This window comes from Mytilus trossulus, chromosome 1, assembly GCF_036588685.1.
Source record: "Mytilus trossulus isolate FHL-02 chromosome 1, PNRI_Mtr1.1.1.hap1, whole genome shotgun sequence".
Taxonomy (NCBI): domain Eukaryota; kingdom Metazoa; phylum Mollusca; class Bivalvia; order Mytilida; family Mytilidae; genus Mytilus; species Mytilus trossulus.
In genome coordinates this window covers 89,982,906-89,997,918 of record NC_086373.1, presented here as the reverse complement: position 1 = coordinate 89,997,918, position 15,013 = coordinate 89,982,906, and the positions used below count along the sequence as shown (strand labels likewise).

Below are 15,013 nucleotides of genomic sequence, written 5' to 3'. Positions count from 1 at the left end.
GTGCAAGAAAAACAGATCAAAACACAAAAACTTAACACTGAGCAATACACCATGAGAATGAGGTCAAGGGCTAATAAAACCTGCCAAATTAATATGTACATTGTAAAATATTTCCATACACCAAATATAATTCACCTATTGCATACAGTGTTAACACAAAAACTCAACTTAAACGAATGAATAGTAAAAATGGGGTCAATGTCAGATGACACTGTCCAGTTAGAAATACACACCAAATATTAGAGACCTATTGCTTTTAGTATCTGATATATGAACTTGAACATGAAAACTCAACCTTGTTTACTGATCCATGAAATGAGGTTGAAGTCAGAGGAAAACTGTCTAATAGTCATGACTAAAAAAAATATCCTATTACTCATAAGAGAGAAATTAACAATACAAAAAACCTTAACTTTTGTCGAGTCGTCACTGAACCATCAAAATGAGATCAAGGACAATGGACATATGACAAATGGAAACTTCATTACATAAGTTATCTATATCCATCAAAACATGATGCATTCAGGTTGCCCTTCTTTTTAAAATATAAAGCTTAAAAGTAGTTAGTTAAGGCAGCTGCCAGATCACTATCCCTATGCCAAGCTTTCTTCAACGTCGCAAGCTTGACAAAAAAAGTACAAAATTAGAACTTTCTATCAAATGTTGTAGCTTTTTTTACAACCAAACAGTTTCCAATCTTTATAAAGAGTCAATATAATTGCAACAGAAGGAGAGATTATACTGATTAATGTTTTACTATATAAACTGTATAGTACATGCATTTACAAAGTATTGCAAGATCTTTTGTGGTATCAAGTTATTAAAATGTATTTCACAAAATCAAATTACATACATTTAATGAAATAAATATATTATAAATGTACAAGAAAAGTACAATTTCACCTTTTGCAACACTACTCTCATTGTAACTAGTCTCAGTCCATTTCAAAAGATTGAACCCAGCTTTACACTATCAAATAAAATCTTTTAACAGAAGGTGTCTCCACTGTATTCAATAAATCATTAACAGATCAATCATTATACAAGTGTTGTACAAAATATTTGAGAAATGTTTTTTAAGAGTTATTCGACTTCTGCAGCTTTATCTTTATCCTCCTCTTCCTCCTCACCATCTGTGCCATTCTGTTCTCCCTCGGAATCTTCGTCTCCGCTGATCTCACGATTCTCCTCCTCCAGTCGTTGCATTTGTTTTGCTAACTCAACTTCATCAGTATCTGATACAAAACGAGGCTGCAAATAAAAAAGAACACATTGATATATATATATATATAAGTACCTCTAAACCAGTGATAACAGATTTATCCATGGGATCATCATCCGAACCCAACAATGTTAGATCTATAAATTTTTCTTCCCTCGCCAGGATTCGACCCACATGCTACTGGGATATTGTGACACCAAATCACCTGGACTGTAACCAGCGTGCTAGACCATACGACCACCTGGGCTTCATAATAATGAAGCTTTCGGTGGATGGGTGTTACCTTTCCACATCAGTTTTAATCTAGCGTCGTACTACAGTACATGATATATAAGGTATGAAGATGTTATTTTTACAGATCAACTAAATTATCTGGTTGGAATCCCGGCAAAGAAAGAACAAAAAATTTGGGAAAGCAAATTTACAGATCTAACATTGTTGGGTTGATGTTTAGAGGAGTTGTATATACAGAATGTACACAGCCATGTATCAACTTGTGTGTATATATATATATATATAAAGGAAACTATATCACCAAATAATTGTTGCAATCAGTGATCTTCTGATAGTGCATCAACATTTCTGAAATGGTCAATTGATCCTTATTATGTTCAGATGTTTGGATTATCAGATGGAATATTTATAGACAGACCATTATGGATTTTATACACACCAGCTGAATTAAATTCAAGGAAAAATAGAAAAAAAAATTCACATATGATCTAGCCGCTAACTGTAACCAGATGCTCCAGCAGGGCACAGCTTTATACAACCGCAGAGGTCAAACCCTGAACAGTTGGGGCAAGTATGGACACAACATTTAAGCTTTATACAGCTCTGAATTTGGATTGTGATTAAATGGTTGACACAACATAGGTTTCTGACACAGATTCACAGAATGAATGTGGTCTAAGAACTCAAACTTAATTTTAGACCATTTGACCTCAATGTGGACCAATTTGATGACCGGGCCCAAACAGTAAAAATCTAAATACATGGTTAGATTCAGCATATTGAAGAACCCCATATATTCAATTTTTGTTGAAATCAAACAAGTGTTTAATTTTTTACCCTTTGGACCTTAATGTCTACAGACCAATTTGAAAATGGGACAAAACTGTGCAATTGAAAATTTTGTACTATTGCACAATATTGTGCAATTAGATATTTTTTGCTATTGCGCAATACTGTGTAATTAAAGATTTCTTGCTATTGCACAATACTGTGCAATTGAAAATTTCTTGCTATTGCACAATGCTTATCACAGTAATATAATAATTTTGGACCCTGATTTGGACCAACTTGAAAACTGGGCCCATAATCAAAAATCTAAGTACATTTTTAGATTCAGCATATCAAAGAACCCCAATGATTCAATTTTTGTTAAAATCAAACTAAGTTTAATTGTGGACCCTTTGGAACTTAATGTAGACCAATTTGAAAATAGGACCAAAAATTAAGAATCTGAATACACAGTTAGATTTGGCATATCAAAGAACCCCAATAATTCATTTTTTGATGAAATCAAACAGCGTTTAATTTTGGACCCTTTTGGTCCCTAATTGGTTGGGACCAAAACTCCAAAAATCAATCCCAACCTTCCTTTTGTGGTCATAGACCTTATGTTAAAATTACATAGATTTCTGTTCACTTATACGAAAGTTATTGTACAAAAACCAAGAAAAATGCTTATTTGGGCCCTTTTAGGTCCCTTATTCCTAAACTGTTGGGATCAAAACACCCAATATCAATCCCAACCTTTCTTTTATAATCATAAACTTAGTGTTTAAATTTCATAGATTTTTATTGACTTTTACTAAAGTTAGAGTGTGAAAACCTAGTGTCTTCGGACAACGACGACAACAATGTGATATCAATATACGACCAAAAATTTTTCAATTTTTCCGGTCGTATAAAAATCGTTTTGCCTGGTAACCTTATTTAAATGCATACAACTTTTGTATCTGGGTAAATATCACAAACTATCTCCTTTGAAGAGTACAAAATTGAGAGAATTAAGTTAAAATATAAACCAATTTAGAGTATCCAGCTAAAAATATTTTCAACATATTACAAAGACTTTATGGGTGTACAGAAAATTTGGTTCATAAGTTTTATATTTTTAATGACTTATTTATTCAACCAAAAAACTTAAACTGACAAGCTAATTTGTCAGAAGGGCTATGAAAAATGTATGGACGTGATTATATTTGAACCTTACCGCTTGCTGAATGTTGAAGATTCCTCCTGCTTCTTCTATATCTTCTTTAATTGTAGCTATAGCTTTATTTAACAAGGCCATGCCCTCAGTTCTCTCTAAGGTAGATGTAGTCATTACATACAAGGGTGGAGCTATCAGATTTATCTAAAAAAAGAAAACAGATTTATTTTACAAGTCTGTAAAGGAGTAGGGGCAATAAGGTCCTTATTTGGCCCAAAAATTACTGCAAATTTAAAAGTTATCATACATATTTTTAAATTACTGTACAGTATCTAAGGTACAAGGTAATAAGAAAAACAAAACAATTTTGGACATTGAACAAGTTACCATGGCAACAAATCATGACTGAATTTGCATAATTTGTAAAATTTCAGGATTATCTTTGTTTTTCATCAAACTTTTAAGTAAATTTTAGATTGAAAAAGTATGTGCGCACCCAAGAAACAACTTTATATTTGGTGAGATTTTGTCGATAGTTATCATAAAGCTTCTGTTAAATTATTTTGTTGTTTCTTGGCTGCGCACGTTGTTTCCACAACAGAAATAAAGATAGAAAACTGCATAAATTAGGTATTTTTCATCGTTTTTGTGAAAACAGTGCATATTATGACGTAATTGTGACGTCATCAACTGAAATTCTTAATGATTTTCATTGATATTTCTTTACCCTATGCATTTCTTAACATTATGTCCCAATTTGAAAAAGTTATAAAACATTTTATTTTCTTTGGCTAAAACCAGGCCTTAATGCCCCTACTCCAAATTTGTTCTCATTGTATTATAATCATAACATTTAATAAATCTGAAACAGACAACAAGTGTATGGACATACATGTACGCTTTATTCTATCAGCATAAATGTGAGTTAACATGCAAGAGGATATACCGGTACCAGCTTTAAGCAAATGATAGTGAACAATAAAATTGAGAATGGAAATGGGGAATGTGTCAAAGAGACAACAACCCGACCAAAATAAAAAAACACAACAGCAGAAGGTCACCAACAGGTCTTCAATGTAGCGAGAAATTCCCGCACCCGGAGGCGTCCTTCAGCTTGCCCCTAAACAAATATATACTAGTTCAGTGATAATGAACGCCATACTAATTTCCAAATTGTACACAAGAAACTAAAATTTAAATAATACAAGACTAACAAAGGCCAGAGGCTCCTGACTTGGGACAGGCGCAAAAATGCGGCGGGGTTAAACATGTTTGTGAGATCTCAACCCTCCCCCTATACCTCTAACCAGTGTAGAAAAGTAAAAGCATAACAATACGCACATTAAAATTCAGTTCAAGAGAAGTCCGAGTCTGATGTCAGAAGATGTAACCAAAGAAAATAAACAAAATGACAATAATACATAAATAACAACAGACTACTAGCAGTTAACTGACATGCCAGCTCCAGACTTCAATTAAACTGACTGAAAGATTATGATTTCATCATATGAACATCAGGCACAATCCTTCCCGTAAGGGGTTTAGTATCATACCATCATAACATATATGAGAAGAACATAACCCGTGTCATGCCAACAACTGTTTTTAGAATAAATGTGTTTAGTTCCGACGCAAAGACCTTATCAGTGACTCAATATTAACGCCAAAATATGCAATCTTTAATGACTTGACAACAGTATCGTAATTATATCCCTTCTTAATAAGTCTATTCAAAGGTTTTGTAAGTTTATGAGGTGAATACTGACACCTTTGTGCTTTATAAAGAATATTTCCATAAAAAATTGGATGTGAAATACCTGAACGTATAAAAAGTCTGCATGTTGAGCTATATTTACGAATGATGTCTATGATAAAATTTAGTAAATGTTTTGACTTGTTTGTGATATCGAAAACCCTGGTGTAATAATTTTTCAGTAATACATAAATTTCTCTCGTTAAAATCTAAAACATTGTTACATACACGAGCGAATCGTACAAGTTGAGATATATAAACACCGTAAGATGGTGACAAGGGAACGTCACCATCTAAAAACGGATAATTAACGATAGGAAATGAAAAATCATCCCTTTTATCATAAATTTTAGTATTCAGCTTTCCGTTAGTGATATAGATATCAAGATCGAGGAAAGGGCAGTGGTCATTGTTAGTATTAGCTTTATTTAAAGTAAGTTCACCAGGATAAATTTCATTAATATACATACTGAAGTCGTCATTATTGAGAGCCAAAATATCATCCAAATATCTAAAAGTATTATTAAATTTGTTTATCAGATGTTGTTTTGATGGGTCTTTGCTTATTTTTGTCATAAATTGTAACTCGTAACAATACAAAAAGAGGTCCGCAATAAGTGGTGCACAGTTAGTCCCCATTGGAATTCCGATAATCTGACGATATACGGAATCCCCAAAGCGAACAAAAATGTTATCTAGTAAAAATTCCAGGGCATATATAGTATCAAAGCATGTCCAATTAACATAGTTTTTTTGTTTATTGCTACTAAAAAATGACCTAAAAGAGTTTGAACATATATATTCACATTCTGATTTTTTGAATGCCCATTTAATTAGGTGTGTGAATTTTTTCTTAATGAGAATGTGAGGCAATGTGGTATACAGGGTAGAAAAATCAAAACTTTGAACAGATTCAAAATCACCAATATAAGCATGCAATTTATCAAGTACTTCCAACGAGTTTTTGACACTCCAAAAGTAATTTATTCCACTATTTTCGAAGGCCTTATTTGAACAATTTATTATAAGGTTTTTAATTGTACCAAGTGTGCTGGTGAGAATAATAGACAATTTAGTAGTTGAACAATGGCTTGAAGACGAAATAAATCTATATTTGTAAGGGGTTTTGTGTAGCTTCGGAAGCCAATACATAGTTGGGACTTTCATTGTATTTGGCTCTGCTTGTAAAGCGGTGGCTAAAAGTTTATGTTTGTTACAGATTTCGTTTTCTGAAAATGGAGTCAGTTGGAATGTTGGTGAATTGGTGATTTCCTTTTTCAGAACCTCAATGTAAAATTTACGTCAAACAATAATAATATTATTAGCAGCTTTATCGGCCGGGACAAAAACAAATTCCTTGGTTAGTTCTTTTAGTTTATGTTTGATACGAGAAATAGGTTTATTGTGGTTATTGTTAATAGTAAAATGTTCTTTAAAATGTTGAATACGTATATCAACTATCTTCATTACTGAATTAAAAAAAGAGTCCAAAGATTTTTTGTCAGCTTTTTCCCGTTTTATCCATTTCATACAGTAAGTATGGAGTGAGTCGTGGATGATATTACGACACTCATTCCAATTAATAATTGACGGGGGACGATATTTAGGTCCTTTACTGAGAAATGATTTTAACTCTCGGTCTTGAACGATGTTAAGATCTCCTGTTATTACATGGGAAATGGGTCCATAAATATATTCGGAATTACTGCAATTACATGAAGTAGGTGTATTTTCACTGATATTAACATCTTTACACAATTGACTATAATTAAACACAAATTTCCGGGTAGATTTCTTGTAAAACTAAAACCCTCTGTACTTACTAATACACATAATACAGGTTAAATGAAGGTGGACCAATTATGAGACATTAAAAGTCTAATTTTCAAGACAATTAAGGGTCCTCTTGAATGTAAAAGAAAAACATCATAATCAAACTTGACCTGTATTATGATTCATATTGTTGTTTAAATTAAAAGAGTCAAATCAAGTGGTTCTTTCATTATTTTCAAGAAACTTAATATTATTTGTAAATTTGTTTAAGGTAACTTAGGGCATACATTTTAAACTGTAATTTTAAAATGGAACACGACTCAATTAATTAGGATTCCCAAGATCAATGGAATTTTATAGGATATAGTTTAGATTATCATAATTAGTGTACAAATATATTATAAAAAATCAACCAGACTGGTACTAATTATGATCAGACATATCAGTCTCAACAGTTCAGTGACAGACCATATATATTGCTACATACCTTAATTGGCATACTTTCTGTAGACAATGCTAGACCTTTCTTCAAAGCTCTCTTTACTGCATCAACACCTTCATAATTTGTACATGCTACTTCAATATCTGAAAATTAAGTTTAGTTTAAATACTTATTAAGAATACGGTTACTTTTATTCATGTCAAACTTAAACAATTTCTTTTATTTCTAGTGTGAATTTTAGTTTTCTCAATTAAATGTTTCGTATTTCCATGTTGGGATCTTTTATAGCAGTTTATACCTCATGGGTTTTTCTTATTATTGAAGGTTTACTGTTGCCTTTAATTGCTTACATCCACTTCATTTAAATTTTGGTGGATGGTTATCTCATAAGAAATCATAACACATCTTCTCATTTTTATAAACTGGTAAAACATTCAATATTGACAAAGACCTATGGAGTATATGCACATACATTACTAAGTTTATTTGACTTGAAGTTCATCCTAAATGAATGCCCTCAGACATTAAGCAATCTGCAATCAATTAAATATTTCACTGAAAGTAAATTTTAGTTACAACTGATTAACACACAGTAATTTGTTTTACCTGCTCTGATTTTAACAGCCTGTGGAGTTAATCTTCTTTTGATGTTGTCTATTAAAACTTCTTTTGTTTCATCATCAATATCACATTCATCTAATATTTCTGGATTTCTGCATAAAAAAGAGGCATAAATAATCAATAAGAGTTGTGCTCACTCAATATACTATGACTAAGTTTTGGAAAATAAGAAATTGAACTATAGATATGAAAATGCACCTGACACATGGTATATCATGTTCATGTTTGTGTTAATATCAAATTTATTTGTGATCTGATTTGTGGATCCTGAGAAAACTTTTTTCCATGGTCATTAAGAAATGAATATATAAGAATTCAATACACAGAAATGACTGTAAAAATTCATCAAACACTAAAACATGTTTACATGAAGCCTGACCTAAAATTTCAGGAAGCTCTAATTTTTAATTCTTGAAAAAAATGTGTTGAACATTTTATTAAATGGACAGATAGGGTAAAATAGTATACCGCCTTCCTTCAGACAGGTGGTATAATTTCATACCTGACCACTATTTTAAAGTAATTTCTCATATTCTCATAGATACTACATAACTGGAATTTTACAAATAAAATGTACAGACATAAGTCAAGTATACACAAAATATATATGAACACAAATATAGAACAAATAATGCAAACAAGACAATACTGCCACTGTTTTGATCTAACTTACGTGACAGCATGTTTAAATGCTTCATATGCTGCACCAGGCTTTTTGTATTTTTCATCAAAATACCAAGCTGTCTTTTTATATAAATCCTCAAGCTGTTCACTAGTGGCATATTTCATTAATTCTCCTACATGTCTTAAAATACTGTTTACCTGGAAAAATTTAAAAAACACATACCAAATTGAGAATGGAAATTGGGAATGTGTCAAAGAGACAACAACCCGACCATAGAAAAAACAACAGCAAAATGTCACCAACAGGTCTTCAATGTAGCGTAAAATTCCCACAAACGGAGGTGTCCTTCAGCTGGCCCCTAAACAAATATATACTAGTTCAGTGATAATGAACGCTATACTACACAAGAAACTAAAATTAAAATAATACAAGACTAACAAAGGCCAGAGGCTCCCGACTTGGGACAGGCGCAAAAATGTGGCGGGGTTAAACATGTTAATAAGATCTCAACCCTCCCCCTATACCTCTAGCCAATGTAGAAAAGTAAACACATAACAATAGACTATATATATACATGAATTATACCTTTCAAAGGGGGGGAATAAATTGTAGACCTTTTTTTCCACATATTAAACAAAATTCTAATCACATGGCAACTAAATAGATTATTGTTAAGAAATAATGCATACAATTATTACAGTTCATTATGACATTATATATAATTATATTACATGGTATAAGGGTTTATTTAACCTTACTTTTTCACTGAAATTCACTATTTTAACTTCAAGATTTTCATAAACTTTGGCATTAAGGCTGATATAATACAAAATTAGAATCTTGATATCAATGCCTCTTGTATAGAAATTGTAATGATATGTGCTAATTTCAATATTTTACCAAATTTTGATAGGTGACCAGATTTTTGGACGGTTGAAAGGATATTATATTGAAAATTACAAACTTAAAAGAACTGGGTAATAGATATACAAGAGGCTGTCACAATGACAGCAAACCGGATTTATGAACATTTATTTGTGTCCTGGCAATATCACAAGAACCATTACTGATGAATGGTGAAAGTGAAAATCGTCAATATCACTTTGGCCTCCATTTTGTCATCAGTATCAACATATTAAAATTTGAAAAGCTTAGATTGAATGGTTCATGAGTAAATGCAACAATGTGAATGGAAACGTCATTTTACGATCTTTCAAGAACCATAACTCCTGAACGGTAAAAGTCAAAATCGTCATTATTGAACTTGACCTCTATTTTGTCATCAGTAACAACATATAAAAATTTCAAAAGCTTTGGTTGAATGGTTCATGAGAAAATGCACGGACACGACTGGAAACTCCATTTTTCAAACTTTCGAGAACCATAACTCCTGAACGGTAGAAGTCAAAATCGTCATTAATGAACTTGACCTCCATTTTGTCATCAGTAACAACATATTATAATTTGGGAAGCTTTGGTAAAACAGTTCATGCGTAAATGCACGGACACGACTGGGAACTCCATTTTTCAACAATATTGAACTTGATGTTCATTTAGTTGTCAGTAACAACATATTAAAATTTCAAAAGCTTTGGTTGAGCGGTTTATGAGTTAATGCACGGACAACATCTGATTGCCGCCTGCCGTACATCCCCAAATCAATAAGTTATTAACCGACATTTTTGTCACAAAAATCAGGTTAAAAATGAGCAATGACCAAAAATATTATAGAGTAACACAGAAAACATGGTACAGGCATAAGATGTACTGAGGTTTAATGTCCTCATTACCCCCATCTTTCCACTATCTGAACCACATATGTTATAAAATGATACATCAAACATTTATTTCACTTACTGCTTTAGCTTTTGCAAATTTCTCTTCACATTTACATACTTCCTCAGGTGAAACTCTTCTCTTTGATAAATCAATATATCCTGAAAAATAAAATGTTGTTAATTTGTACATGTGTTAAGCATATTAAGCATAAATAAGAGAAAGGTTGGTTAAAACTTGAATTTTCAGTTTTTCAGGTTTTTATTTTTAAAATAATACAAAAGTATTGAAATTAAGTTACTGTTTTCTCATTAAAGGGGCCTTTACAACAAATTGAAATATGAATGATTGAGTGATGGATGGATTTTTAAAATCTTAAAACAAATATACTTCACACATATTTAGGATGTAACTTAGTATGTTTATGTGGTATACTAGACCAAAAACACTGACTTGACTGATTTAAAAATTACATGCTTACTGTGCAAGTTCAATTGAATCAGAAACAAATTTTTAAATTGGTTGCAATTTGTACCAACTCATTCCATTATATGTATACAATTAATGAATATATGCAATACACTATAATTATTAGCTTCACCATTTAATTAATCAACTCTTTTCAACACCTTGACACCAATCTTATAGTCTTTAGTTTTGCTTTGAAAGAGACCTAAATCATGCATGAAAGCAGCTTTTATAACACAGATAAAGCAGTTTAGCAAATGGAAGCACATTACACAAGATGTTGAACATTCCATGATAAAAAAAGACTAACAGTAATGTGTTCTTTGTATCATTTGTTTGAGTCAAAACTTGTAGTGTAGTCACATAGTGGTATGAAAAATGGCTAGTAAAATATGATCAGAAAATATTTTGTTTAAAAGATTTCTGATTTTTTTTTATAAATAAATTAAGTAAATTTCAGATTTCCAGGACGATATCACCATGGGGACATTTAATTGCATACCTTCTAAGTCATATGGACTCTGGTGGATACATGTAGTTGTCTCATAGGCAATCATACCACATCTCCATATTTTTAAATGAATATGCTTATTCAATACATGTATTGTCTTACAAACCTTTGTCTTTGTCTACTCTAATTACAACTACACATTCACTCCTTCCAACTCTAATTAATTTGTTGATAGAACGGATACGTCGACGAGACAATTCACTCAACAATATCATGCCTTCTATATTGTTATATTCCAGAAGATGAACATATGCTCCCATCTCTGCTATAGATCTGACATTGACCATAACAACATCCTCTACCTCTGGGTACTTATTACCATAAAATCTACACGTAAGAACCATTTTTTATATCTGAAACGAAGGAAAATAGTTACATTGTATATATTTTTTAATCTTGATTTAATTTTTTTTATGTTCATAATAGATCATGGTATGTTTTACCTTAATCTTAAACATGTTAAATTCACAATGAAAAGCTTCAAAATTTGATGTAATGTGATTTCAAATATTCCAATCATACAATCTAGAAGGCAGGATAATTGTGTGTCTGTTTTTTTTCTGTCTTTTCATAAGGGACTAAGATCATAAAATAGTACACATATCAATGTTTTAATTGAAACTAAACATTTTTCCATTATATCAGTAAAATTGAGAATGGAAATGGGAATGTATCAAAGAGACAACAACCCGACCATAGAAAAAACAACAGCGGAAGGTCACCAACAGGTCTTTAATGTAACGAGAAATTCCCACACCTGGAGGTGTCCTTCAGCTGGCCCTTAAACAAATATATACTAGTTCATTGATAATGAACGCCATACTAATTTCCAAATTGTACACAAGAAACTAAAATTAAAATAATACAAGACTAACAAAGACCAGAGGCTCCTGACTTGTGTATGTTTAATGTAAGATTGTAACAATAGATGCTTTAAAATATTATGTTAATTAAAACTATCAGAATGTTCAAATAAACCAGCGTTTGTCACTTTTAAGTGTTCTCAATAATCATGATAATACACTTTTTTATAAATCTGAGACAAAAATAAAACCCATGTACATGTATATGAAAATAAATAATACAATTGATTAAATGTACATTGTTCTCACCAAAAACTTGATTTGTGCAATTGTGTATCTGTATGTCTAAATGAATTAATAAATTCTATAAATATAAAAATATCTGATGCAAGATTTGTTGCTCTGGTTTATTAGATAGATTACACAGACATAACAGAGCTAAGCAGTTGTAGGTTTAAGGGCCCTTTTATAGTTTTTATGTCTAGTCACTTCAGTATCTGAAGAAATTAATAAATTCTATAAATATAATGATATCTGATGCAAGATTTGTTGCCTTTATAACTGTAATGAACAGAGCTAAGAATTTGTAGGTGTTTAAGAGCTGACGCAAGATTTTTTGCCTTAGTGTATTACCCAGAGAGCTAAGCTTTTGTGGGTTTTTTAAGCTGTGTTCAATCATAACTATAAACAGAAGTAAATATTATGCAACCCCACAGTGCACCTTGTATGCTGATTGAATAATGTAACATATTTCAGGGCAACAATACCTTGATTGACCTCCCTCTTTGTCTCTTTTACATGTAGTTTTTATCTTGGGTTTAATTTCTCTTTGATGTATAGCCCTCATTCCCATCAATACCTATATAAATGTCTAATCGTCTGTATTTGTTATTTGAATAAGTGCGTGTCACTGAGTTGGTGTGATTGGTTTATTCTGAACATCGCACTAATTTATATTCTCTAATAATTCAAATATTTACACCTTGACCAGATTGTGCTAAATTGACAGAGGAAATGCTATATTATAATGCTTTGAAAGAATAGCATTTCAGCATTAGTGTATGCCAACAGAGGGTGACTATTTGAAATGGCTTGTATAAGCATTTAAATGTGAATTACATTGATATTGTGGTCTAGGGGAAATTTTGACACATGTGTTCCGTCTGATGCAAGATGTGTTTATAAGATTGTTGGGAAAAACGAATTTTAAATAGTCTATGATTTTGTATGATTTGTGGGTTCTTGATTCGTTTAAATAAAATATTAGCATGAGAAAATACTATTAGTATAGCATATGACACACTTTGTAAAATTTGTATGGACATTTTAGAGTCATAGCTTTTCAAAGAACAAAATTCTTTTTACTAGATAAATTTAAGAAATACCATGGTGAAGTGTTCATTATGGGTGGGTCTTTTCACCACCGAACACCACCGCACACCACCGAACCCATCATAAATACGAGGATTGGACGTATATTTACGCCAGACGCGCGTTTTGTCTACAAAAGACTCATCACGTTTCCTTTTCACGAATGTCACCTGCATAATTAGACAATTTACGGTGTTTATAATTTATAACACGAGCAACACGACGGATATCACATGTGGAGCAGGATCTGTTTACCCTTCCAGAACACCTGATGGTGGGGTTCGTGTTGCTTAGTCTTTTTTCTATGTTGTGTTATGTGTACTATTGTTTGTTTCTTTGGGTTGTCTTTTATTTTCGAGCCATGCCGTTGTCAGTGTACCACCGAACACCCAAAAGTAAAAATAAAACAATAAAAACACAGTATTTCGACGGCTATAAAACAATATACAAAACAACAGAATGTATTAAATAGGATAATTTGGTTGGTCTATTATTTTGATTTCACAAGTACATTTATATATGCCGTGGGATACAAACAGTTAGGGACGACATCAAAATATCAATGCAGGATAAAAAAAAAAAAAAAAAAAAAAAAACTTAATTCAAATAGTTTGGGGTGGAGGGTCAAAATTGCTGCAAGTTTTGTTTAATTGACATCGATTTTAAATATATCCTTATTGGTCAATCAATTTTTCCAAAGTTAAGTTAAGAGGGGGGTATAGGGGGTCAGTGAAAAACATATTTGAATTAAGTTTTTATCCTACATTGAACTTTTGATGTCGTCCCTAACTGTTTGTATCCTTTTTTTCTACCGATATATTTTTATTTTTTATTCTAAAATCTTAATTTTTTATTCCATTTTCATCTGTTTTGTCATCCTATTAATTTTTACGATCGCCTTCCTTATTAGCTTTTAACAAACAAAAACAAGTGACTTATGTTTTCATAAAATCAACTATTACTTCAATGATATTGAATGTTTTACTATACATGTTCAAAAGTTAACAGTGAAAAACATGTTCAAAACAGAGTGTTTATCTTTTTTTCCTATATTTTTTTTTTGGGGGGGGGGATGTTTGTTTTTTTACCAGGTTTCTTGTCGATTGAATTTAACTTATTTACAACAGATAACTTCCCATTCGATGAATCAAAATACTTATCATATGGCTTTTTTCCTTTTTCTAGTCATAATTGTCCAATATAGTGCATTTTTCTTCTTTGGAACCGAAGACAAGTTCCTGTGTAATGGGTAACTCCAAACTTTGTATTTTAAACACGGACGCTAGGTAAGAAAAATGCATATTTTATTAATGTTTTGTATGATACGTCTTTGTGCAGGAGCAGCGGACCAATAGATATTTTGGATGGTATTTTATGGAACGCCATAACTGCCTGTCTTTTGTATCTTTATTAAAAGCTCTCTGTGATGTTTGTAGATAGACTGAGCAGTTACAAGCAATACTTCTCAAATTAAAGCTAGGTTCTCT

The 15,013-nt window shown here is 31.7% G+C and overlaps 1 protein-coding gene across 2 annotated transcripts; it reads right to left on the bottom strand.

Annotated features, from left to right (window-relative positions):
• Nucleotides 1-840: 840 nt before the first annotated feature.
• Nucleotides 841-13,350, bottom strand: LOC134689920 (eukaryotic translation initiation factor 2 subunit 1-like). Of its 2 annotated transcripts, none has more exons than XM_063549897.1 (8): nucleotides 13,275-13,350; nucleotides 11,459-11,705; nucleotides 10,455-10,534; nucleotides 8,646-8,794; nucleotides 7,958-8,064; nucleotides 7,397-7,494; nucleotides 3,444-3,587; nucleotides 841-1,251 (listed from the first exon to the last, which is right to left on the bottom strand). In XM_063549897.1, the coding sequence occupies exons 2-8, from the start codon at nucleotides 11,694-11,696 to the stop codon at nucleotides 1,084-1,086; spliced, it is 984 nt and encodes a 327-aa protein (XP_063405967.1). In that variant the 5' UTR covers nucleotides 11,697-11,705; nucleotides 13,275-13,350; the 3' UTR covers nucleotides 841-1,083. The 2 variants fall into 2 exon arrangements, with proteins under 2 accessions (XP_063405967.1, XP_063405959.1); XM_063549889.1 differs by lacking the exon at nucleotides 13,275-13,350 and adding an exon at nucleotides 12,923-13,114.
• Nucleotides 13,351-15,013: the final 1,663 nt, after the last annotated feature.